The following is a 25,651-nucleotide window of genomic DNA, read 5'->3' on the forward strand; positions in this document are numbered from 1 at the left end:
TCACATAAATGTGTGGTCATCCCATTACCCTAAGTTAGTGTTGTATCACATCCTGCTCTTCCAGCTAACCAGTTGCTCCACCAAAACACATATATAAAACCAATTACAGGAAACTGCAGAAAAACATTATTTATTGCTCATGCATTAAATTACAATTCACATTAGGAAGAAAAATCATTTACATACTTGTACACATCTTATTCATACCTTAAAACCAGTGAGCAAAAGTCCATTTTGAAAATGTACTGAGTCAATGGCCCAAGAAAGTCCCTTTCATACATGGTTTGCCCTCTGGGAACGTGAAAAGGAAAGCACGGGTAGTAATAAAAGGCTAAAATGGAATCCTATAAGGTAATAAAAGAAAATGGAATAAAGTCACAGCAAAAAAGACTGTCCAAAATGTCAACTGCTTCACCGAATTACCCGCAACACAATCAGGATGAATATCTCAGAAGCACTCAGATACATCCAATCAGAAGACAATTGCAATTGTTCAAATGCAATTGTTCACAAGCAACAGTGACTGAATCCATCATGATCAATCCACACACTCACTGCATGTTGTTGAAAACCTTCTAAAAAGATCTTGAGTAAAACTTCAAGGCAAAATAATCTCATCTAGCGCTCGAAGGATTTTGAGGAACACCGCTAAGCAAACCCTAAAAACACAGACTTGTGTTACTGCCATAAAAATGTCTCCAGTCTTCTGGGTCAGACAATGTGGGTGTCAAATCAAACAAGGACACACTGAGCAAAACCATAACACTTTACAAACTGAAGAGGCAATAAGAAAACATTGTGAAATGTATGCTATGCCAAACAGCAAATCAGAAACAACTCGTGATAACATAAATCAGTGGTTGTGCATCGATATTAGAAATAAAATTAATTACATCTACAGCAGTGCCAACTCGGACAATCCAGACTTCACCTACTGTAACCAAAACAGCAGAGTTGCTGTGGTAGCTTCCAGTACTAATATATATAGTTCCACTGTGACATACATGATCTTTTGATCCATGATTGGCTTGTTGTGCTTTATAGACTCCAGCCCTATAAGGATGATGGGGGAAAAGGAATGCTGCTCAGTTAAGGGCCAGGGTGGAAAGTTACCGACTCCTCTCTCCAGTGTCTACAGACCAAATGAGAGATAACGGGTAGGGAATGGATCTGTCTGAGAAGTGGATAACTGATCCCCTTCACATAACTAGACATCATTTCTGCACTGTATCGGTCCATCACCTGCACCAATAGAGGGACACTAGGTTGTGTTGGGCCGCTCAGAGTGGACAATGGACATACAGCCACACTCTATTGGCCACTTCTTGTTTGGTTTTGGCTTGGTTTAACGTGTCCCTTGGTACTGTATGTGTCTATATTGCTGAATTGAGAAGGTCAATGGGATTCACATTTTTGTGCAGGGAGAGATCCTCGTGTTCAAGACGTACATTTGTACAGGAGGGGTTATGTTGACAGATTCCTATCTTTCCCTCTCCCACATCACTCCTATTTCTTCCTCTCCTCCAGGATCCTCCTCTCTATTTATCCTCATCTTTTTGGAGGAGGCTTCCCTTCATCACTCCCTCAAGCAGTTCCTGAAATACAAACACCAGATAAATCACTTTATTTCACCTTGAAAAGTATTTCATTCCTTTAAAACCACAAAACAATTGTAAGACATTGCTTCCCAGGGAGTGAGTTGAAACGTAATGACATTCACATTGTTTTCATTTGATTCATCAAGGTCAGTGCATAGCGCAGGTTTGTGTTTACCCTTGTCTCCGTCTCCATTAGTGAGCACCAGTGCCTGGAGGATGTCTGAGAGAGAGACGATACCCTTCACCACCTCCTGCTCATCAACCACCACCAGCCTGTGCACCTGAGGAGACAAACCATAGGTTACACAAACTAAAGGCTTTAGCAGTTGTTCCACCTTCAAGTAAGGTGATGTTGACTTAGTAATGGCAAGGTTAGATCTCAGCACCGGTGTATATATTACATTATGATTGTGTGTACTACTTGTATTGACCTTGACAAACTCCCAAGAAACTGTTTAAATTGTGGACCCAAACAGTAATAGAATGTGTATACACAGGCGTCTCCGTCTCACTCACCTCTGCCTCTACCAGTCTGTTGATGATGGACTCCAGTGTGTCGTGTGTGTTGCAGGTGAGCACTCCCTCAAAATACTGAGAGCGGTGCTGCAGGGCTTTGGTCACAGTCACATCCAGGTTGTTGTACGTCTTCTCTGCAGCTAGGTTCTGTGTGGGGGACATTATTACTTCTCAATGCTGCTTGTTTTCAGTACTCTTCGCCTGTCTCTCAAACACCCACAATGAGCTAAAACAACTATATTTTCTGCTGATCAGTGACTATACTGTTTAAATACGGCTCATTGGTAGCACAGCTGTCCAGTACTTACAATGACATCAAATTTGGAGTAAATGTCCACCACTCGTCCTGTGTGTTGAGAGAGAAAGACATGAGCACATGAGTACTACATACCATATCAGGGTCAGAAGTCATATTTAACCCTTCATTCAACAAACTCTCCCCCCTTACTCACCATTGTCATCGACGACAGGCAGGGCAGACACTCTCTGCTCCACGAAGATGCCCAGTGCTGTGTAAAGAGGTGTGTCAGAACGCACCACTGCAATCTTATGGAATGTTCCGATGCCCAGTTCCTCTAGAGTCTGGCCTAAGAAAGCAGGTTTCGGCATCTCCGATATCTGGGAATAACACAAGGTTACACTAATGTAAGTGGCTTGAAAAAGAAATCAAATTAAACACAGTATATTACCTCACCACAATCAATAAACATTGGGGTGTGGATTTCATTAACAAGGCCTACAACTCCTAGAACTGCTCGTCTTAACTTCTCTCCTGCCAAGAATGCAACCTTGAGATGTCAAGGAACAGCGGGTGATAAAACGAGGTGAGAGAGATGAACGGGGAAAGCGTGAGAAAGAGGATCACAAAAGAGACTCACAAAGAGCTTGAGGAACTTGAGGATCCTCTTGTGAGTGAGGATGTAGAGAGTGTTCCCTGTCAGAGGGTCGATCACAGGCAGTCTGTGGATCTTATTCTTCAGCAGAGACGACACGGCGTCATACAGGCTGAAACAGGGAAGGAAATTAAAATACCTTTGTGACCGTATCAGGGCTCTTTCAGACAAACATTAGTGCCAGTCAGTAACTGAATTGAGCTCTGGCTACTTGGACCAACTGTCCAGTGACAACCCTCACCAAGGCAGTAGACCTACCTTTCATTGGGGGATATGCTGACTAGGGGCTTGAAGGAGTCTTGAAGGTAGACTTCTATGATGAAGGAGAACAGAATAGGCATTAGTTAGCCTTATGCCAGTAGATGATCAGTCACTTATTATTACAGTTACTAAATGCCCTTACCTCTCCATGTCTCTATCTTGTGCTCCTCCAACTCATATATCTGCACCTGAAACATTAAAACAGGTGAAAATGCTGACTAACAGAGCAAGGGTAGTGAGAGGCATGAAGGTCAACTCTTCATTAGATATGATGTAAGTGCTGCAAATCACTTGTCGCACCTTTCCAACCTCCAACACCACTGATATGATTAAAATGTGAAATTGAGATAGGGAATGCTATAAACAAGCAAGCATAGAAACAGTGGAAGACGAGGGCAGGCTGAAAGCTAGGCCTTACCAAAGGAGACTTGTAGTAGCGATGGAGGATGTTGATGAAGTCTGTGATGGTCAGCATGCCTGCAGTGAGAGATCAGCAGGAGAACAGAGTCAACTCCACTCATTGTGCATTATTAAAAATAACAATAAACACCCAAAAGCCCAGGCAACAGTTGACAATGGACTGTCTTTCTTACCTACAAAACACTGCTTCTTACAGTCCCAGAGTGGTGCTGCTCTCACCCCATTGGACACCAGAGCGAAAAATGCCTTCTTTACCTACGGCGCGATCAACCAAGTTATACACAAACACAAAGCAGCGTCTTGGGTCTAGATTCATTTGACAGGAAAGAGTTAAAATCAGGATGTGGTCTTGCCTGCAGTGAAGTATCGAACACCACCAACTTGGAGCTGGTAGGGACCAAGTCATAGCACCGATGAGACTTCATAAACCGGGTGTAGACATTATAATCCGAGTCTGAGGAGAATGAGGACAAGAGGGAAACGGGTTCAATTTACTGTGCATTCATTATATGCATTTCAATTGTCATATTTTTTTTTTTTTTTGAGCTGCCTCAATAGATTCCAAAATTTGTCACAATGTAACACTTTGAGGATTCCTTCCTACACAGGCAACATAATACTTTCTACAAACTCAAGTATATAAAAAAAATACATAAAAAAGAGCAATCCACTCAAAACCAATGATTTACATTCCTGAATAACTAATATATGAGAACAACATTTTTGGTGAACATAGGTTTAATTTTGTCGTTATAATAAAATTGGGGGCAACGTGATAATCGTTGTGGAAATGCTCTCTCTCTGGTCAAGCTGTAGAGCTAACATTGCTACACACATGAAAATGTTTTTGGATCCCCTGGTTTAGATCACGTGTCCCTCGTGAGTGGGTGTTGCCTTGGAAACGACACTTTCTCACAAACACACAGTACAAGGAGGACTAGTCTGGGTACCAGTCTCTTCCACTCCTGTCATTTGCCAGAGAGGCTGCCTTTCAGCAATTTCAACGTTCAATATGCAGCCGGATTTACGGCGCAGTTGCTGATTGGTAGTTCGAAACAATATTTTCCATAACAACGTTACGGAACATGGGGTGCGCACAAATTTGGCGCAATATAGAATTTGAATTTTAAGAACAATAAACGATACTGTTACGACCTGCTGCAGTCATTCTCGTCAGAAGGCAGTGTCAATGGAAGATCATGTCGTTCAAAGTGGCTAGAAAGGCCTAATTATGAGAGAAAAGAAAAGTAAAACTGGCACCTGTCGTCATTCCTCGCACATAAAGCTGATCATCAGGATTTGCTTAGATTTTTTTTAATGTTATGCTAATTTCAGTTATATTATTTGTCCCTCCTCTCTTAAGTGATGGAGTCCAGACAGGCTACTTGAGGAAACTTTCTGAAGGGACATTAGAGAACTAGCGAATTCACACACACCCTAAAAAGGGCTCAAAGCTACCAGCACATCTCAAACACACATACACTTTCTCCTTCCATAAAACGTGTTCTAAACCTAGGCTCACCTCAAATCTTGGCTGTAGTCCATCAGAAAGTAGCCCGATGCTACATTATAGCATAATGCTATAACAGCCAATGTTTCATTAAATAGGCCGTGGCACTATACTTTATTGCACATTTAATTAAACTGACGCATCTGGCGATGTTCAACTTCAACTCATTGGCACTTGCGTCAAACAAAATAATTTTTGGGTCCCTAGCTTGCATAGCACAGGTGGTAGTTCATGACAAGTCTCTAATTTTCTTGAAGGTCTATGTCCCTAGAGTTGGAAAATGCAGTGCAGCAATGGTAACTGTGTGTATTGCTCTCATCCCTCCATCCCAGAAATGATTTCCCCATACGAGATTCTACCCTATGACAAATAATGTGAGTACACTTATATCCTTTAATCACATAGCTTTGGAAAGCTTTCATTTACAGCTGTCAGTCACAGAACCTTGACCTCTAGGGTACATATCATAATTGCCTGTATAGATTATTTTAAAAAAGAAAAACCCGATACATTTTAATCTTTGTTTGACACATGGTTCTTCTGAAAGGTCACAAAATTACCTACATACAGTGCCTTCGTAAAGTATTTAAGACCCCTTGACTTTTTCCACATTGTTACATTACAGCCTTATTCTAAATTTGATAACGTCCCCCCCCCCCCATCCATCAATACTCCATAATGACAAAGCCAAAACAGGTTTATAATTTTTTTTACATTTATTTTTTAAAATATATATAATAGTATCACCTTTACATAAGTAATCAGACCCTTTACTCAGTACTTTGTTGAAGCACCTTTGGCATGATTCTTGGGTATGATGCTACAAGTTTAGCTACCCAGACTAACTATTTAGCAGTTTTAAGGCTTGGGGGGGGGGGGTTCCAGACTTGGTGCATCGGTACCGTTTGCTGTGCGGTAGCAGAGAGAACAGTCCAAGACTTGGGTGGCTGGAGTCTGACCATTTTTAGAGCCTTCCTGACACCGCCCCGTATAGAGGTCCTGGATGGCAGGGAGCTTGGCCCCTGTGATATACTGGGCAATACACACTACCCTCTGTAGTGCCTTGCGGTCAGATGCCAAGCAGTTGCCATACAAAGCGACGAGAAGCCAATCAAGATGCTCTCAATGGTGCAGCTGTAGAAATTTGAGGATCTGAGGGCCCATGCCAAATCTTATCTGTGTGAACCATGATACCTTAGGGATGTGAACACAGAGGAACTTGAAGCTCTCGACCTACTCCACTACAGCCCTGTTGATGTGGGTGTGCTCGGCCCTCCGTTTCCTGTAGTCCACGATCAGCTCCTGTCTTGCTGATGTTGATGGAGGTTGCCCTGGCACATTACATTTTTCATTTAGTAGACTCTAATCCAGAGCGAGTTACAGTAGTGCATACATTTTTCATAGTTTAACAGAAAGTTTATGACCCTTTGCAACCCTAACACGTTCATGTCATCGTTACCAATCAACTGCATTAAATTTAATAACGACTGACTACGACCACCGATTTCTGTATGCTAGCTATGCTAACCAGCTTATACGAACGGGAGTTAGCATTTAGCAGTTACTTCTAAACCTGAAAAGGGACGACTTCTACATGTTCAGCAGTGAAAATAGCCAAATCGGACTTAAGTAACCACATTGTGGGCCTGTTACAATACATAAATCATGATGGATTTTACAAATATCCACTTTGTTGAATGTGTGCCAATTTGGTCAATGGAACATTCCATTGACTACTTTGCTGAAACTATACGTGAGCAAGAACATGTTGTATACTGACATTGGGATTTTACACTATGATAAACAATTGTAAAAAATAAAAGAATAAATACAAAAATGGGCGGGAGGAACAAAACAGTGATAACACAGAAAGCTACCATTGCTGCACTGCTCTCAGACATTTTCCAACTCTCGGGACATAGACCTTAAAAAACAAAAAAAACAACAGACATCGTTAATTTGGGGGGGCTGGCTCATGGACTATAGCGGTCGCCTAAATTCACTGGAGTAGGCTAGGTCTAATATATAGTGCCTTCAGAAAGTATTCATAACCCTTGATTTATGCCACATTGTTGTGTTAGACAGAAATAAAATAAAAATTGACTAAATACTTCTCACCCCAATCTACACACAATACCCCATAATGACAAAGTGAAAACATGTGTAGACATTTTTACAAATTTATTGAAAATGAAATACAGAAATATGTAATTTACATTAAGAAAATAAAAAAAATCCACCTGTGGCCAATTTAATTGTTTGGAACATCATTCAGAAATAAACACTGTCTATTTAAGGTCCCACAGTTGACAGTGCATGTCAACATACAGGGGCTCCCGAGTGGCACCGCTATCTAAGGCACTGCATCTCAGTGCTAGAGGTGTCACTACAGACCCTCAACAGTCTCTACAGCACTTCACCAATCTGGGCTTTATGGGAAAGTCGCCAGACGGAAGCCACTCCTGAAAAAAAGGCACGACAGCACGCCTGGAGTTTGCATTAAAGGCACATGGATGACTGAGCATAAGGCAAAATATTCCGTGGTCTGATGACAAATGTAACTCTTTAGCCTGAATGCAAAGCGCTATGTCTGGGAAAAAAACAGTCACAGCTCATCACCCATCTAACACCATCCCTACCGTGAAGCATGGTGGTGGAAGCATAATGCTATGGGGATGCTTTTCAGAGGCAGGGACTGGGAGACTGGTAAGGATAGAGGGAACAATGAATGGAGCCAAAATGTGACAGACCGGCTCAAATCGGTCTTATGTAGGAAAATTTGAAATTGTGTTTTTTTTACATTGGATAACAGTAGAGACTCAGAGCTACAAAATGGTACAGCATACACTACAGTTGAGGAACAATTGGAAGGTAATTCTGATTTTAAAGTTGATAAACTTGTAAACTCAATTTTGAGAAAATGTCCTTTTAATATTTTGGTACTACTATTGGAGAGACGTTCTTTGTCCTACACCCATTCAGCAACGTTCACACCCCCTTAAGGTTTAGCCCCACCCATCTCTTTAAAGGGGAATAGAGATACTAAGGGCAGGCATTTATTTCAAGTACAGAGGAAAGGACAGCAGGAAGGAACAGAAGAGGCTATATTTACAAGATTAATGGTGGAACACTGCCAGTTGAATAAGTCCTTAAACGTGATAGAAAAGCATCCAACAGGAAAGTGTGATTACTGCCAGGAAACCGAGACTGTGGAGCATGTATTGCTACAGTGTGGGCAGTATCAGAGGGAAAGAGAGAGGCTGAGATCTAGTATGAGGGAGAAGGGGATACAGGAAATTAGTTTAAAAATAGTATATTGAGTAGAATGTCATTAGATATAGTCTATATAGTTTCTTCCTGTCTCTGGCCCACACTCCAGCTGGCGGTAATCCACCATAACGTTGCATGCCAACCGCCGATAAAGCCCACTGAAGAAGAATCTCTTTAAGGGTTGATCCAAGCATTCTGTACTAAAAAGCAGCAGTCAAGCACCCAAGCTAACTTTCTAGGTACTTCCAGAAACAAATCAGAGAACAGTTCACTGAACATTACTCGCCCTAGCAGAGCTGGTTAGGCTGTTATGTTATCCAGACCTTGGTGACTGCAACTGTGCTAACAGATTGTCCGTTTGTAAATTCAGAGCGCACACTGGACGCTCTGGCCGAGGAGTAGGGTTGATCCGAGCGTTCTGACCTCACAACGGCAGTCAAGCACCCAAGATAACTGGCTAACATTGGCTAGTTTGCTAGCTACTTCCAGACAAATGAGAGAACACCCCACTGACCAGTTTTCATGTTATCCAGAGTGTTGGTGACTAACTGCTGCTGGCAACAATGTAATTACGCTTTGTCAAAATTAGAAACGTGTAATATCTGAAAATGTAGCTAGCTAGACTATCATTCATGGATGGACTCGTCTCCTGTCGGATGCCAATGAACTATAATCCCAACTCATGACGTTACTACCCTGCAGGCAGCTAAACAACCAGGTTCAATGTTAGATAGCTAACATTAGGCTATAGCTAGCTAAGCAAACGGGTCTGAGATACGAATAATAAGATCCTAAACGTAACGTTAGCTAGCTAGCTAACAGTACACTAACTTGATATGAAACCACTGTCAAAATTAGAAATGTGTAATATCTGAAAATGTAGCTAGCTAGACTATCTTACCAATATACATCATTCATGGATGGACGCGTCTCCTGTCGGATGCCATGGTTTCCCTTAGTTTGAAGATGTAATGCACAGACAGGTGTTTTCTCCATCCCCTTAGCTATCATACTCAAATTCCACTGATTTCAAAACTGGGTCCTCCAGAAAGTGGAGAGCAACACTTATGCAGTTTTACTACACAAAAAAATAATTAAAAGCTGCGTTAGATGGGATTACCTACAAATACTGACCAGCTAAAATAGACAGAAGCGTGGTATATGGCACGCTTCTAGGCTCGTAATTTAACAATTGTATATACAGATGGCATACGTTTGTTATTAAGGCACATGAAAGTTCACAACGTAGGTACATGACGTAATGACGCCAGGTAAAATTTTGCGCTACACGTGCAACACAGCATTCCAAACCTAGCCCAATGTCTGCTGTGTGGATCGAGCAGTCAACAAGTCGAGCAGTCATTTGAAAGAGTAAGAACATTTCAGGTAGACAACTCAATAGGCGAAATCGATTAATAATGCCAAGATCATGGAATTCATTGCCCTTGACAATTAACAGTTCTCTGTCGTGGGTGATGTTGGCTTTCACCGACTGGTCGAGCACTGGTACACACTACCAAGTGTGCTATTTTTCAGATGTTGCCCTACCAGAGTTACACAGTAATAGCGTCACTGCTATTAGCTTCACGACATACATATTATGGAACACCGTTTGGGTCTTTGTTTCAAAAAAGATACAGTAGCACTGTCAAAGCTGTACAGAAAAAGTCTGCAAATAAGCAAACACCGGCTACGAACGATGTGTTTACAATACCGCGTTGGTAATAAAGCATAATTTGTTCGACCGCAACTTCTGGGGGTACCTAGCTAGCACCAATACAACCAGCCTGAAAACAATGACCAGTAGAAACTGCAGTCATTTTCATTATTCTTAGCAATGATTTAGGAATCCTTGTGATCACTAGTTAGAATGTTTCCAATCAAATGTATGAATTAAGTTAAAACGTTTTCCTATTAGACTAATTTGCATAAACATTGATTGGATGATAGCTGCGAGGGGTTTTGAAATCAGGATCAAATCCTCTGACCTCATCGAGATTATTAATGTTAATTTTTGAAAACTGCCGAAAAGGCAGTATCTTTGGCAAATGACAAGAGTGGAATGTAATAGCTGAACAGAGAAGGCAACCAGGCTAGAAGACAAGTAGTCTTGAAAACATGACAATAGACATAGTTCCTCTATGCCAAAAGAGTCCATCATTGAAACCAGACCATAGCCACTGTGTTGCCTAGGGTAGAGTTTAAGACTAGAGGACGAGCTGGGAGGAGGAAAAACACATTGCGCGATGGTACTTGAAGGAATAAATGAGCTGAATCATTTGCTCCACTGTTTATTTGTCAGCAAATATATACTTTGTAATGCTAATCGACAGATAGATATGCCCATACCATCTTTTAACCGATTTGGCGATCTGGAGTATGTGCAGGTAATTGTTTTAAAGGCGTTATGAAATGTGATAGGGGATAACAAACAATCTCCATTGACGGGAACTTTATGACATTGCATGTCACACTTCATTTCTAGGGTGGATTATCCATTTAACAATTTCTCACCATGCATAGGATTAAGATTGCTCCATCATGCATACCCTAGCTATTTATCCTAAAGGATAGCTACAGACAGCAATGAAAGGATAAATAGCTAGGCTATGCATTAAAAGTAAAATATGGTTCTTTACCTTCTAGAAGTGGCTCCTTTTTACAATCCACATCATCAACAGAAAGTGGAATCTGAAAGAGGGTCAGAGTATAGGTTCATTGATTCATTTTAACTACACTTAACAAAAATATAAATGCAAGATGTAAAGTGCCAGTCCCATGTTTCATAAGCTGAAATAAAAGATCCCAGAAATATTCCATATGCACAAAAAGCTTATTTCTCTCATTTTGTGCACAAATGTATTTACAACTCTGTTAGTGAGCCAAAATAATCCATCCACCTGACAGGTGTGGCATATCAAGAAACTGATTAAACAGCATCATTACACAGGTGCACCTTGTGTTGGGGGACAATAAAAGGCCACTCTAAAATGTAATTTTGTCACAACACAATGCCACAGATGTCTCAAGTTGAGGGAGCGTGCAATTGGCATTTGACTGCAGGAATGTCTACCAGAGCAGTTGCCAAAGAATTTAATGTTCATTTCTCTACCATTGGCTGCCTCCAACGTTGTTTTAGAGAATTTGGCAGTACGTCCAAACAGCCTCACAACCGTATAGACCATGTTTAACCACGCCAGCTCAGGACCTCCACATTCGGCTTCTTCACCTACGGGACCATCTGAGACCAGCCACCCAGACAGTGGTTTGCTGATGTCAATGTTGTGAACAGAGTCCCCCATGGTGGCGGTGGGGTTATGGTATGTCCATGCATAAGCTACGGACAATGAATACAATAGCATTTTATCTATGACAATTTGAATGCATAGATATACCATCTTGAGATCCTGAGGCCCATTGTCGTGCCACTCATCCACCACCATCATCACAATTCCAGGAAGCTAAAAACGACCCAGTTCTTCCATGGTCTGCATACTCACCAGACATGTCACCCATTGAGCATGTTTGGGATGCTATGGATTGACATGTACGACAGCGTGTTCCATTTCCCGCCAATATCCAGGAACTTAGCACAGCCATTGAAGATGACTGGGACAACTTTACACAAGCCACAATCAACAGCCTGAGGCAAATGGTGGTCACACCAGATACTGACTGGTTTTCTGATCCACGCCCCTACCTTTTTGTGGGCATCTCTGAACAGATGCATATCTGTATTCCCAGTCATGTTTAATCCATAGATCAGGGGCAAATGAATTTACTTCAATTGACTGATTTCCTTTCGAACTATATCTCCGTAAAATCTTTGCAATTGTTGCAGGTTGCGTTTATATTTTTGTTAAGTGTAATTGCTGCGAAATGCCAAGGAAATGAAATCACTTATGTTTCCGCTACAAGAACCAGTGCTTTTTATATTACCACCAATGTGTTAGTCTTGGCTAATCATCGACAGCCTTATATCAGGAATATGAACTAGCTTACATACTGCTGTCTGAAAGTGGTTCAATCATGTTGGTTTGCTATTCCTAACCCAATATGTAACAAACACGTGGGAGTCATTGCCTAACTGTCCTTGTCGCATTTAGATATAAGAACCTTTGGACAGAAAGGTAACGCGTTAACAAACAACAGGCTTAGCTGGATCACACTAAATGAGAACTTGTTCTCGACTAGCCTAACGTTACCTGGTTAAATAAAGGTGAAATAAAATAAACACTAGCTAGGATAACGTTACTAGACAGTTCAGTTCCTGCTGTCAATGTAGCGTTAACACAACAGTTACCCAACGTTAGTTCACCTAGCGAAGTAGAATAAGATAAAACTTCTGAACGCTGACATAACTAGTATGGCTTGACAATGTCAATAGCCAACGATGGCCACCAATTTGGTATGTTAAGTATCCATGATGTAAACTAGTTGGCGCTAAGAAGTGAACGTTACTGACTGAAATGTGACAACAACAAGGATACAACAAATTAACGTTAGCTAGCCACTACTAATGAGCTTGGTACGCTGACTAGTTACGAAACACAACCACAGATAACAAAGTTGATCTTGCTAGCTGTAGCTAACTAATATGTGTCAGCTTGAACGTTGCTCGCGGTGTAAACTACTTACACACTCCATTTTCCATTCACTGTCTCGTCCTTGCTTGGCCCTGTAAGGTAGCGAAGAAAACCACCAAACGTTCTTCTCACGCCGGACTTCTTCCCGAGGTATCTGTTTATTAAACTTAGCTGGACTGATAGCTTGAAATAAACGAGGAGAAAGATGCCTTGGAATGACTGGAACTCCCCCGGAAGCGCGAGAGATTGCGATTGCCCCCTCTAACAGTACTTCCTTCTGATTGCGCATGACCGTGAAGAAAGGGTGAGACGGGATAAAAGGGGTAGCCTGGGTACCATTCTATTTAGCTAACATTCCATTCCTTGCCACTCCTTGTCATTGCCAATGAGACTGGCCTTTTGGCAATCTTCAAATTTGAACATTCTATCATTAATGAGCTCGAGGAGAGCAGTGGTTTTGATCCTGATTCGATAACCCTCCCTGCTTTCATCCAATCACAATGTTTATGGAAATAAGACTGATAAGAAAACGTTCTAACTTAATTCATACATTTGATTTGAAACATTCTAACATTGGGCATTCTAACGGAATACATTTCATTGTAACATATTGCGCGCGGGGAGAACAGAGGATTTACATTTATTGCATTTTTACCACCAGCCAATGTGATCACATAACACCAGAGAAGCTCTCATCCATTCAAACTTCCCCGCCAGTTCGCTGTAAGCAAGCGCAAGGTTAATTCATAGGCTGGGCTATTATTCCAGCATTCGTTTGCTATCCTATATATATGAGGCCTTGCCTAATACAGTGAATTTAGGCGACCACCACATATACCAGCCAGAAACAAAATACATATTTTTTTGTCTGACGCACGTTTTGTGACAATTAATTTAAGTTTAACGTCCAAAATGCGATGCACTTTAATTAAATATGCAATAAAAAAATATCCTGACTACACCTCTTTAATGAAACCCTGGCTGTTGAAATAGGCAACAGATCGCAAAGCAGGGAATCCCCAGACTACAGCCAACATTTGAAGGTGAGCCTAGGTTTTGAATAGGCCTACGGTTTTAGGAAAGGATAAATATGATTTGGTGTGCTTGTGGCTATGATTGATGGGACCTTTTCGGCCAAGGAGGGACACGAGACATAATTTAGTGGTATCAAATTGGTAGCTACAGTCTTGTCCCATCGCTGCAACTCCTGTACGGACTCGGGAGAGACGAAGGTCAAAAGCCGTGCGTCCTCCAAAACACGAACCAGCCAAGACGCACTACTTCTTGACACAATGCCCGCTTAATCCGGAAGCCAGCCGCACCAATGTGTCGGAGGAAACACTGTACACCTGGCGACCATGTCAGCGTGCATGCGCCCGGCCCACCACAGGAGTCGCTAGAGCGCGATGGGACAAGGAAATCTCGACCTGCCAAACCCTCTCCTAATCCGGTACAATGCTGGGCCAATTGTGCGCTGCCTCATGGGTCTCCCAGTCACGGTCAGCCTGGGATCGAACGCGGGTCTGTAGTGACGCCTCAAACACTACGATGCAGTGCCTTAGACTCCTGTGCCACTCAGGAGGCTCCCGCAAATTGATTTTAACAAACAATTGGTCCCCCAAAAAATGCGTCCCTCCTTTGAATTTCAAAATCCCGATGTGGCCCTCGAGCCAAAAAGTTTGCCCACCCCTGTTTTAGGGTGTGTGTGAGTTTGCTAATTCTCTCTATGTCCATTCACAAAGCCTGTCTGGACTCCATCTCATAATAAGAGAGGAGGGATAAATATAACGTAAATGAGCATAACAAATTGTAAAAATGTAAGCAAGTCGTGTTGATCAGCAGCATATAATAATAAACATAATAATACATGGAATTTATAGAGAGCTTTTCAAGGACACAAAGTCGCTTTACAATTATAGAAATGAAAAAGAAAAACAACAAAACAGCAGTCAAAACACAACATCAAACTAAACAAAACGTGAGTAAAGAGAGGGGTGGGCTCAAAGAAGGGAAAGAGTGTGACGTATCAGTGTATGGAGATGGTAGGGTTGGGAGTTTAGGGTAAGGGGCGGGATTGGGCGTATGTGTAGGGAACTGTGGCGAATGGCAACCCGTCATTTTGAGCCCCACCTGTTTTGCAATGTTATTTTAGCATTTATACATGTCACATATCAGTTTGCAAACAATGTAAAAACAAAAATGTATTATTGAGTTAATGAAGCGGCACACAAACATGGTCTCATTTTTGATTTCTTGAGTAAGGCAGCTCCAAAATGCAGGTGTTTCAGACTAGCTCAGTGCTTTCTGTGGTGGTGGGACAGCCAACGGAAAATACAGCGTGTAGGGGTTGGTAATGTTCTCTAGTTGCGCCGTGATTTGCTCAGTGTTCTGTCATTCACGGGGACACTACGTCACCGCAAAATCTACGGGTAGAGCTAGAAAATTCAAGCCCCTTGGGTGCTGCCATAGAGTTATTAGAAATGCCCATCCAAGAAGGCTCAAGGTAATTGGCCACAGATAAAATGACGTCAAATCACATTATATCTACCGTAGCTTTGATTGGAATGATCATGTCAACATCATACTTTCAAAATCTTAGCTAGCAAGCTAGCAGTCATCATCATGAATCAAGTCGACAATCTACTGGCAAATCCTTTTCAAATGAAGGGAAATAATGAAGAGAAATTATAGATCAAACATACCGGTGCTCATCGGCCATTGGACACAACAAGTTGGAAATTGCTAATTCAACAATAAGTTGTTTGGAAGGAATCAGTGGCTAACTGCAAGCATTACAAAGCCTGCTATGCAGTATAGTGGGTGTATGGTCGAATTCTGGATTTAAGGGTTTCTTTTCCAAGCTTAAAAGGATAAACATTCAACATTGGCCATGCTGTCAATCCAGCATGACTTCATCCGCGCTCAAAACAACTGGAAACTCGGAACTGGGAAATCTCAGACTTCAGTGAGTTAGGAACGAGCTCCGACTGGGAAAATACATTTTGAACGGTCATCTATTTCAGAATTGCAAGTCGGGAACTCGGGCCTCTTTCTAGAGCTCCGACCTGAAGATCACTGACGTCATCATGATTTGACCTTGTTTTTTCTTAGAGCTCACAGTTGTCTTGAAAGCACCATAAATTCAGAGAAAGCCAGACTTTGATGACAAAGTTTGATGACAAAATTTGCCCAAGGACCGCCGCGCCACCTTCCTGTTCAAGTGAGCACAGCACAGCAATGTGAGTCCAAAAATGTATTGTATGCTGCTGCATAAATTATGTAATATGCCAGGGATATGTATACTGTAGCTAAGAAAGTAATACTAAGTGTATGTTGTGTTGTAAGCTGTTAGTAGCCCATGTGCCTCACTCTAATAATTTTGCCTACTGTTCTGACTTGGTGGTGCACATGTAGCCTATAGCCTGTTTTAGAGAAATGTCATCATCGAATATTGTAAGAGCTTTCATTGTCTGCTTACAGTTGAAGTCAGACGTTTACCTACAGTTAGGTTGGAGTGTCACGCCCTGACCTTAGAGATCCTTTTTATGTCTCTATTTGGTTTGGTCAGGGTGTGATTTGGGGTGGGTATTCTATGTTCTATTATTTGTATTTCTATGTTTTGGCCGGGTAGGGTTCTCAATCCGGGACAGCTGTCTATTGTTGTCTCTGATTGAGAACCATACATAGGTAGCCCTTTTTCCCACCTGTCTTTGTGGGAAGTTGACTTTGTTTATGGCACATAGCCTTTAGCTTCACGGTTTGGTTTGTAGTGTTTATTGTTATGTTCGGCGTCTTTTCTAATAGAAAGAAAATGTACGCTTACGACGCTGCGCCTTGGTCCTCATCTTTCAACGGCCGTGACATGGAGTCATTAAAACTTGTATTTCAACCACTCCACAAATTTCTTGTTAACAAACTAGAGTTTTGGCAAGTCGGTTAGGACATCTACCTTGTGCATTACACAAGTCATTTTTCCAACAATTGTTTACAGACAGATTATTTCACTTATAATTCACTGTATCACAATTCCATTGGGTCAGAAGTTTACATACACTAAGTTGACTGTGACTTTAAACAGCTTGGAAAATTCCAGAAAATGATGTCATGGCTTTAGAAGCCTCTGATAGGCTAATTGACATCATTTGAGTCAATTGGAGGTGTACCTGTGGATGTATTTCAAGGCCTACCTTCAAACTCAGTGCCTCTTTGCTTGACATCATGGGACAATCAAAATAAATCAGACAAAACCTCAGACAAACAATTGTAGACCTCCACAAGTCTGGTTCATCCTTGGGAGCAATTTCCAAATGCCTGAAGGTACCACGTTCATCTGTACAAACAATAGTACGCAAGTATAAACACCATGGGACCACGCAGCCGTCATACCGTTCAGGAAGGAGACGCGTTTTGTCTCCTAGAGATGAACGTACTTTGGTGTGAAAAGTACAAATCAATCCCAGAACAACAGCAAAGGACCTTGTGACGATGCTGGAGAAAAAAGCGACAAAAGTATCTATATCCACAGTAAAACAAGTCCTATGTTGACATAACCTGAAAGGCCGCTCCGCAAGGATGAAGCCACTGCTCCAAAACCGCCATATTAAAGCCAGACTACGGTTTGCAACTGCACATGGGGACAAAGATTGTACTTTTTTGAGAAATGTCTTCTGGTCTGATGAAACAAAAATAGAACTGTTTGGCCATAATGACCATCGTTATGTTTGGAGGAAAAAGGGGGAGGCTTGCAAGCCGAAGAACACCATCCCAACCGTGAAGCACGGGGGTGGCAGCATCATGTTCTGCGGGTGCTTTGCTGCAGGAGGGACTGGTGCACTTCACAAAATAGATGGCATCATGAGGAAGAAAAATTATATGGATGAAAAATGATGTGTATATGTTGAAGCAACATCTCAAGACATCAGTCATGAAGTTAAAGCTTGGTCGCAAATGGATCTTCCAAATGGACAATGACCCCAAGCATACTTCCAAAGTTGTGGCAAAATGGCTTTAGGACAACAAAGTCAAGGTATTGGAGTGGCCATCACAAAGCCCTGACCTCAATCCTATATAAAATTTGTGGGCAGAACTGAAAAAGCGTGTGCGAGCAAGGAGGCCTACAAACCTGACTCAGTTACACCAGCTCTGTCAGGAGGAATAAGCCAAAATTCACCCATCTTATTGTGGGAAGCGTGTGGAAGGCTACCCGACATTTAAAGGCAATGCTACCAAATACTAATTGAGTGTATGTAAACTTCTGACCCACTGGGAATGTGATTCAATAAATAAATAATTCTCTCTACTATTATTCTGACATTTCACGTTCTTAAAATAAAGTGGTGATCCTAACTGACCTAAGACAGGGAATTTTTACTAGAATTAAATGTCAGGAATTGTGAAAAACTGAATTTAAATGTATTTGCCTAAGGTGTATGTAAACTTCCGACTTCAACTGTATATGCTCCCTTTATTTATCCTAAGGGTCTGACTTGGTGTACAGGGAGAATACTGTAACAACTGCCCATGTTCTAAATTCTGTCCCTGTACATTTCAAAAGTGCTAAAGAGTTATATTGACTAGTAAATCCTAGCTCACTCATGAATGTCTTAATCAAAATTACGAATTGCCTCTTATCCACTCGTCGTCCCCTTATGCCATAGTTGACAATCCTCTGTAAAGTCAGTAAAGACAATCAAGGTGCACGCCAGCTTGTAGTCCTAAAACAGGAAATGATTTACCTCTGGTTCCTTCAGCAATCATTCTTATGGGGAAAATTAATGGGGAAAGAATAGGGTTTTGATATAAAAGGCAAAAATAAGGTCTGAGGTTAACACAGGCTTAGGCGATCTTATACATTTTGTTCTGAGATAATGTCAGTTAACATGACCTTTATGAATTATGAAGCCTTTAAGTGCTTTTTTGATAATATAAATGCTTAAAAATTCCAAAAAGTGACATTTGCTGATGAAGATGATCTCATTGAACAAAACATATAAGATCTCCTAGGCCTGTTTAGCAGAGACCTTATGTTCAGTGTTGATCCAAAAAATAAAATCTCCATTAATTCCCCATAAGCTTTAGCCAACAAGCCATGGTGGAGTTAGTGCCTACAAAAAGACGCCATTACTATTGCGCTTTATGATAGTTTAGGTTTAGTACAGGGACAATTACATAATTGTTAGTGTCATAATTCATCTTTGCTCAGTTTTGTCAAACCAATAATTACTAATTTTTTGAGAGACTTGTGGAATTCTTATTCTTAGCCACAGATAGTTATTGAGCATCTACAGCACAACTAATCAATAAAAAAAGACAGACCTTTATAAAAAGACAGACTTTTAATGGAGTAAAGGATTTATTTATATATACAAAACTGTTTACAGCAAGATTTCTGAGTTAACATTGACCGTGGGGATATTGGTATTCAGGTGCACAACACCACCTGGTTTTTGCCCATTGGATCAAGGCAACAGAAGAAAGAAAAAAAACTAGAGAGCACCTTGAGTCAGGTAGGGAAGCAGGTGGGTTGAATAAAGGGGGTATTGAAGGGTAAGGTAAGGCACAAGACACAGTATCACCAGCTTCTTTTTGACCATCAATCACCTATCAATCAATCAACCTACTACTTACTCAAAGAGAAGCACTCTATCCCAAAAAAAACATAAAAATAACAAATAATATATACTAGGGGGTGGATAAATGAAAGTAATGTCAGTAAAAACCATTTGCTTCTAATTGATCTTCTGTTTGTAAGGTTAAAGTGGACACGCAAATCAGGTTATGTTGAGCACTATGTGTCCGCTGCTATTCCCTGACTCAACACTAAATGTATAAGTCATAATGGGTCATACAGCGTCCTTATTTAGCTTGACCAAGCCTACATCACTTCTGGAATCAAAACCCAAAAACTAAACGAGCAGATCCTGTGGTCCCCATGAACTGGTTTGCAGTCCACAGTGGTAAGGAATTATCAGTGAATGCAAAAACTGCAAGTCCATAATATTCTTAATTATAGTATAATTATATGCAGACATTTTATTAAATATTCTGCTGAATAAACAAACTTGTATTATCTCAGGATATAACCAAAAACACTTTCGAACCTGTGTATAGGATTCTAGTTCTCTGGGATCAAAAGGCCACAACTTTTAAATATAACTGATCCCTTCCACTCTTCTAATCTGAAACTTCATTCAAGGGTGCCTCATCCACTGGATAATTACAGCTCAATTATTAAAGTCAGATGACAGATAAATCATAGAGAGGAAGGGAGCGAGGACCAATCTGCCAACCAGAAGTGCTGAAGAACATCAAAATGTATTCTAGAAAATAAAAATCGTTAAGTTTTCTAAAAGACATGATTTACAGTTCAAGGATGAAGTGTAACCTGAAGTTGACTTGCTGAAATTTTTACAGTGAAACAATGTTAGCCAAGACCAATGCAAGAGGAAATGTATTTCCGCAACACACGTATTGTGTGAAAGAAAACTCATTCCAAGATACTGTAAGACATTAATCAGTTGTAAATCATAGCAACTTTCCAACGTCGCTACAACAGCAATGTGAACTGTGGCTCTCTGCCATGGCCGGTGTATTCATTGAAGTATACAGATGACCTGAGAAAAGGAGTCAAGGTGTACAAGGTGAAGCTAGCCAGTGAGAGTCGGGGACACTGGCCAGTCATTGCTCCATCTGTTGATGCATGGCTAGCTAGTTGATTGCAATTATCAGATTATCAGGGAGACGTTTTTTTCTGTAAAGTTTGAGCTTGTGGCTCATACATTACATTTGGCATTTTCATATGTTTTGTTTTTCCATGAGGTTTGGTTTAAGCCAACCAAACTTGACAGAGTTCAGTAAAACTGACAGTGAAACCCTTGTGTGACACCTCTCAGAGTTCTCCTTTGTCAGCCTTGAGTGTGATTGGCTGCCTTTGCAAAACACTATTGAATTATAAATGGCCACATTGCAACTGCAGCTCCTTGGTGCTGGGGAGGTCATGATTGGCAGGCTGGTGGTGATGTGTCTCCTGGTTTCGGCCAATGAGCTTACTGCTGTCCTGGTTAGACCCTCTTACATCACAGCACACTTCTTATCTTCTGAGGCAACGTTCCCATCCGCCCTTTCCATCTCCAGAATGATCCGCTTGAATAACTCTACAGCGGTCTGCAATGCAGAGATGAAAACAAATCAATAAATACCTTAATTATTTTGAATAAACACACAATTTTGGTAAGTAGCTCTGTCTGTAGAAAATATATATTTGTCTACCTCGTTCTCCTTGGCAGAAGACTCCATGAACGCTGCTCCCCATGAGTCGGCCAGCTTCTTCCCTTCTTCTGGCTTGATCACCCTGAGGGGAAAAGGACACACTGAGCATGATGTAATGAAATCACATACAGTATCTTCAGGGGGCACTTATGTACCTCTATAGTCACAAGGTACAAGGCCTTGGCTGGATAACCAAGGTGAAACCATATATCAGGTAGTGTCATGGTTCTACACATACTGTACCAGCCATGCATGTGAGTGGGAGCACCATTGCTCTTCACCTTCATTCAACTCAAGTAAGTTTACCTTTCCATGTGGAGATCTTTTTTGTTCCCAACAAGAACAGTTGGCACCCTAAAAGAAAACATCCATTGATATTTCTTACATGAAAAACAAATGTTTTAAAACACACAAATCATCAAAAGCAGCATTAAACCTTTCATAATTTTGGTTAACTTACTGTATTTTCCCAACCATATCTAGAAGCTTGTCATGAAGAACCTGAACAACTTCAAAACTGCAAAAAGTGAAAGACAAAAAGAGATAGGTTACTAGGGTCCATGTGTGCATTGATGCACAGACAACCATCTATACACACAGTAGTCACAAGGGCAAAGATGTTCCCCCCTACTACAGTTATGCTGTATATTGTGCTATTTCTATTGTCATTTTTTATTACCATTTTCATTATTTTATTTCACTTCATCCTACATGTCGGAGCTTGGACCCTAAGCTTTTCACTGTACCCTGCAATCACACCTGCAACCCTGTACAAGTGACTATTGAACACTGAATCTCTGATGGATAAACCCAGAATGAAATGTACCCGTGACTACTCACCTTTTCATGGAAGTCACTGCGTAGACCAAGACATAACCATGGATGTCCATTGAATGAGACTGAGGGAAAATAGAGTATTCGTCCTGTAGCGATAAGGGGAGAAATCGGTTAGAGATGAAAAACAAAAACAACAGACAAGTGCTTCTGAAATAAATATCCACCATTGTTTTTTGTCAATATCCCAACAATTCTACATTTCATCGGCTCAAACTGCCACTGATCACCGGAACCCAACATTTTAGTATGTATATAGTGTTTTTATTTCAGAGAGCAGAGAAACTGAGGTAAATAAATAAAATGAGTAATGTAGTGCAATGTAAAGCATACATACCTGACCCGCAGTATCGACCAACTGAAGATTGAAGTCTTGACCGTTGACAGACACCATTTTGTTGAAGGCTGGAAAGAGGTGAAGAGACAGTGGTCAAGCGCAAGCCAGGGGTGTATTCATTAGTCAGATTCCGTTGCAAAATGCTTTGTAACAGAAGCCGTTTACCCTAAACGTACAACGTTCTGCAACGAAAACAAGTTTCTATTGGACAAACTGTGGTAGGTCCCTAGAGTAAACAATAAAAGGTTTCAGTTGCTAAATGTTTAGCAACGGAATCTGACTAATGAATAGGCCTACATCACAGGCAACATACAGGAGAAAATGGTAATTGCTGGATATAACATGGTCATGAATTGAGAATACATTCTGGATACAACCACCTATAACGTATTTTCATCCATGCATATTATTTGATCCTCAATGAAACCTTACAATGGGTGCAATTAGAAAAACAAAACTGATCCAACACATCAAAAATAAAAACTTACTGTTTTCAATGGTAGGGTCATATGAATCTACGAACTGTCCTTCCACGAACTGTATTGTGAGAGAAGACTTTCCTGTAGAAGTAAAGGAATAATTTATTGTTGTGGTGGCCGACGAGCAACAATTTCCAAAATCATAGAAAATTACCATTTGTTAATTAAGAAACTGAAAGTTATCGGAATCTGAACAACAGTTGTAAATTGTAAATGCCTAACGTTAGCTGTGACAGGAGATATTTCACAATGCATATGTCTAACTGTAAGTAGAGTGTGAGGTAGACCCGTTACAGTGCCACATCGAGGAACTAGTTACTTGGCTGCCGTTGTGGCAAAGTTAGCACACAACTTTGGCATGGTGAATAGAAATAATGATATCAACGACAACGTTTCGTCGACAACTTCTATACAAACTAACATATACACAATTCAGTTACACAGCTATGGCATTGTGTTTTGGTATTAACTAGCTAACATTGGCTAGCTTAGCTAGCAATAGCGTAGCTATGCAAACAAAAACAAAAGCTGGCTAACGCGTTAGTTAGCTAGCTTCTTATTTGACTCACCTACAGATCTGTACCCAATCACAGCAATCTTCCTGTATTTTGGTTGAGGCATTGTGTTAAAATAGTTACTTCAATAGATAGCCAATGTTGAAATGTATGGTAGTTTTAATAACGAAACAAAAACTTTATCGCCACATTCGTATCACGTCACGTGACAACAACAAACTTTACAGTGCAGCTAGAGCTAACACTCCGCAGGGGCCTCGAGTTGCAACTTCAGAACTGAAGCTGGTTGAACACGTATTTCGACTGATAATTGCAATATATCGGTTATCGGTACAGTTATGTTTGTTGATAATTAGTTTGAAAGTATCTAAAGATTAGTTTTTAGAATGTAAAACAGGAAACTAAAACAGCTTATTCACAGCGGTTACGCTTTGCGAGTCACACTGTCGGAAACTGGACAAGCACACCGTCGTAAAAAGACACACGTCAGAGCTTGACATGAGGGTGCCATTGGGTTTCCACTCGTTACAACAGCCACAAAGTCAATATATCGTCATTCATGAAAACAAAAATGTGCCTTTTGGTCTTAATTTAAGGTTAGGGAAGGCATAAACTTAGCAGTGTGGTTAAGCGTAGGGTTAGGTTTAAAGTCATATTTTAAGAAGAGAAATTGTAGAAATAGGCGGGGTTTATAACTTTGTGGCTGTGGTAGCTAGTGACGACAGTGGTATTGAGGTATAAGGAGGGTGCCCCATTTTGTACAGCAGATGTCACTCTGAACCTGAATTAGTTATCTACAAATGTGAGAGATAGACACAAGCTAGGCCTTTTTAACACATTAATATTGCAAAACACGTTCATCTGTTTTTATTATTAAATGCTCAATGACAATACAAGATTATCATATACATACCTTTACAGAAACGTGCTTTTTAAAAATCTGTTAAGTAGGCCTGTGTGTATGGTGGGCCCTGTTATGATTTGGAAAGTGATCACTCCAAAATGTGTCTGTTAGACACTTTAGGCAGCTATGAAATGTTTATGTTAGGTTGAGTGCACTTACGTCATCTTTGTGTAGATCCAGCAACACCTTCAATTTCATCATTGAGAAAGTAAGAATTATGACAGACTTATCTTACATTTACATTTACATTTAAGTCATTTAGCAGACGCTCTTATCCAGAGCGACTTACAAATTGGTGCATTCACCTTATGATATCCAGTGGAACAACCACTTTACAATAGTGCATCTAACTCTTTTAAGGGGGGGGGGGGGTTAGAAGGATTACTTTATCCTATCCTAGGTATTCCTTAAAGAGGTGGGGTTTCAGGTGTCTCCGGAAGGTGGTGATTGACTCCGCTGACCTGGCGTCGTGAGGGAGTTTGTTCCACCATTGGGGTGCCAGAGCAGCGAACAGTTTTGACTGGGCTGAGCGGGAACTGTACTTCCTCAGAGGTAGGGAGGCGAGCAGGCCAGAGGTGGATGAACGCAGTGCCCTTGTTTGGGTGTAGGGCCTGATCAGAGCCTGAAGGTACGGAGGTGCCGTTCCCCTCACAGCTCCGTAGGCAAGCACCATGGTCTTGTAGCGGATGCGAGCTTCAACTGGAAGCCAGTGGAGAGAGCGGAGGAGCGGGGTGACGTGAGAGAACTTGGGAAAGTTGAACACCAGACGGGCTGCGGCGTTCTGGATGAGTTGTAAGGGTTTAATGGCACAGGCAGGGAGCCCAGCCAACAGCGAGTTGCAGTAATCCAGACGGGAGATGACAAGTGCCTGGATTAGGACCTGCGCCGCTTCCTGCGTGAGGCAGGGTCGTACTCTGCGAATGTTGTAGAGCATGAACCTACAGGAACGGGTCACCGCCTTGATGTTAGTTGAGAACGACAGGGTGTTGTCCAGGATCACGCCAAGGTTCTTAGCACTCTGGGAGGACACAATGGAGTTGTCAACCGTGATGGCGAGATCATGGAACGGGCAGTCCTTCCCCGGGAGGAAGAGCAGCTCCGTCTTGCCGAGGTTCAGCTTGAGGTGGTGATCCGTCATCCACACTGATATGTCTGCCAGACATGCAGAGATGCGATTCACCACCTGGTTATCAGAGGGGGGAAAGGAGAAGATTAATTGTGTGTCGTCTGCATAGCAATGATAGGAGAGACCATGTGAGG

The 25,651-nt window shown here is 41.3% G+C and overlaps 2 protein-coding genes across 2 annotated transcripts; both read right to left on the reverse strand.

Annotated features, from left to right (window-relative positions):
• Positions 1–114: 114 nt before the first annotated feature.
• On the reverse strand, positions 115–13,457 carry LOC139559842 (5'-AMP-activated protein kinase subunit gamma-1-like). The gene is made up of 13 exons (XM_071376220.1): positions 13,107–13,457; positions 11,108–11,159; positions 4,042–4,142; positions 3,862–3,943; positions 3,687–3,745; positions 3,411–3,456; positions 3,266–3,320; positions 2,993–3,119; positions 2,567–2,732; positions 2,423–2,460; positions 2,115–2,261; positions 1,774–1,879; positions 115–1,595 (listed from the first exon to the last, which is right to left on the reverse strand). The coding sequence occupies exons 1-13, from the start codon at positions 13,341–13,343 to the stop codon at positions 1,585–1,587; spliced, it is 1,227 nt and encodes a 408-aa protein (XP_071232321.1). The 5' UTR covers positions 13,344–13,457; the 3' UTR covers positions 115–1,584.
• A 5,930-nt stretch (positions 13,458–19,387) lies between these two features.
• LOC139559849 (GTP-binding protein Rheb-like) lies at positions 19,388–23,955 on the reverse strand. The gene is made up of 8 exons (XM_071376232.1): positions 23,542–23,955; positions 22,982–23,053; positions 22,494–22,561; positions 22,163–22,245; positions 21,783–21,839; positions 21,629–21,676; positions 21,323–21,404; positions 19,388–21,217 (listed from the first exon to the last, which is right to left on the reverse strand). The coding sequence occupies exons 1-8, from the start codon at positions 23,591–23,593 to the stop codon at positions 21,125–21,127; spliced, it is 555 nt and encodes a 184-aa protein (XP_071232333.1). The 5' UTR covers positions 23,594–23,955; the 3' UTR covers positions 19,388–21,124.
• Positions 23,956–25,651: the final 1,696 nt, after the last annotated feature.

The sequence above is a fragment of the Salvelinus alpinus genome, chromosome 2 (genome assembly GCF_045679555.1).
Source record: "Salvelinus alpinus chromosome 2, SLU_Salpinus.1, whole genome shotgun sequence".
Lineage (NCBI taxonomy): Eukaryota > Metazoa > Chordata > Actinopteri > Salmoniformes > Salmonidae > Salvelinus > Salvelinus alpinus.

Bases quoted from the DNA above. Each gene is read 5' to 3' on its own strand.
- LOC139559842 (XM_071376220.1), bottom strand. From the start codon at position 13,343: ATGCGCAATCAGAAGGAAGTACTGTTAGAGGGGGCAATCGCAATCTCT. The intron at 3,457-3,686 runs GTAAGGCCTAGC...TTAATGTTTCAG, and splicing joins GCTACTACAAGTCTCCTTTG to GTGCAGATATATGAGTTGGA. The intron at 2,461-2,566 runs GTGAGTAAGGGG...CTCAACACACAG, and splicing joins GCCTGTCGTCGATGACAATG to GACGAGTGGTGGACATTTAC.
- LOC139559849 (XM_071376232.1), bottom strand. From the start codon at position 23,593: ATGCCTCAACCAAAATACAGGAAGATTGCTGTGATTGGGTACAGATCT. The intron at 22,246-22,493 runs GTATGTATGCTT...TTATCGCTACAG, and splicing joins TGGTCGATACTGCGGGTCAG to GACGAATACTCTATTTTCCC. The intron at 21,677-21,782 runs GTAAGTTAACCA...GTTTTCTTTTAG, and splicing joins GATATGGTTGGGAAAATACA to GGTGCCAACTGTTCTTGTTG.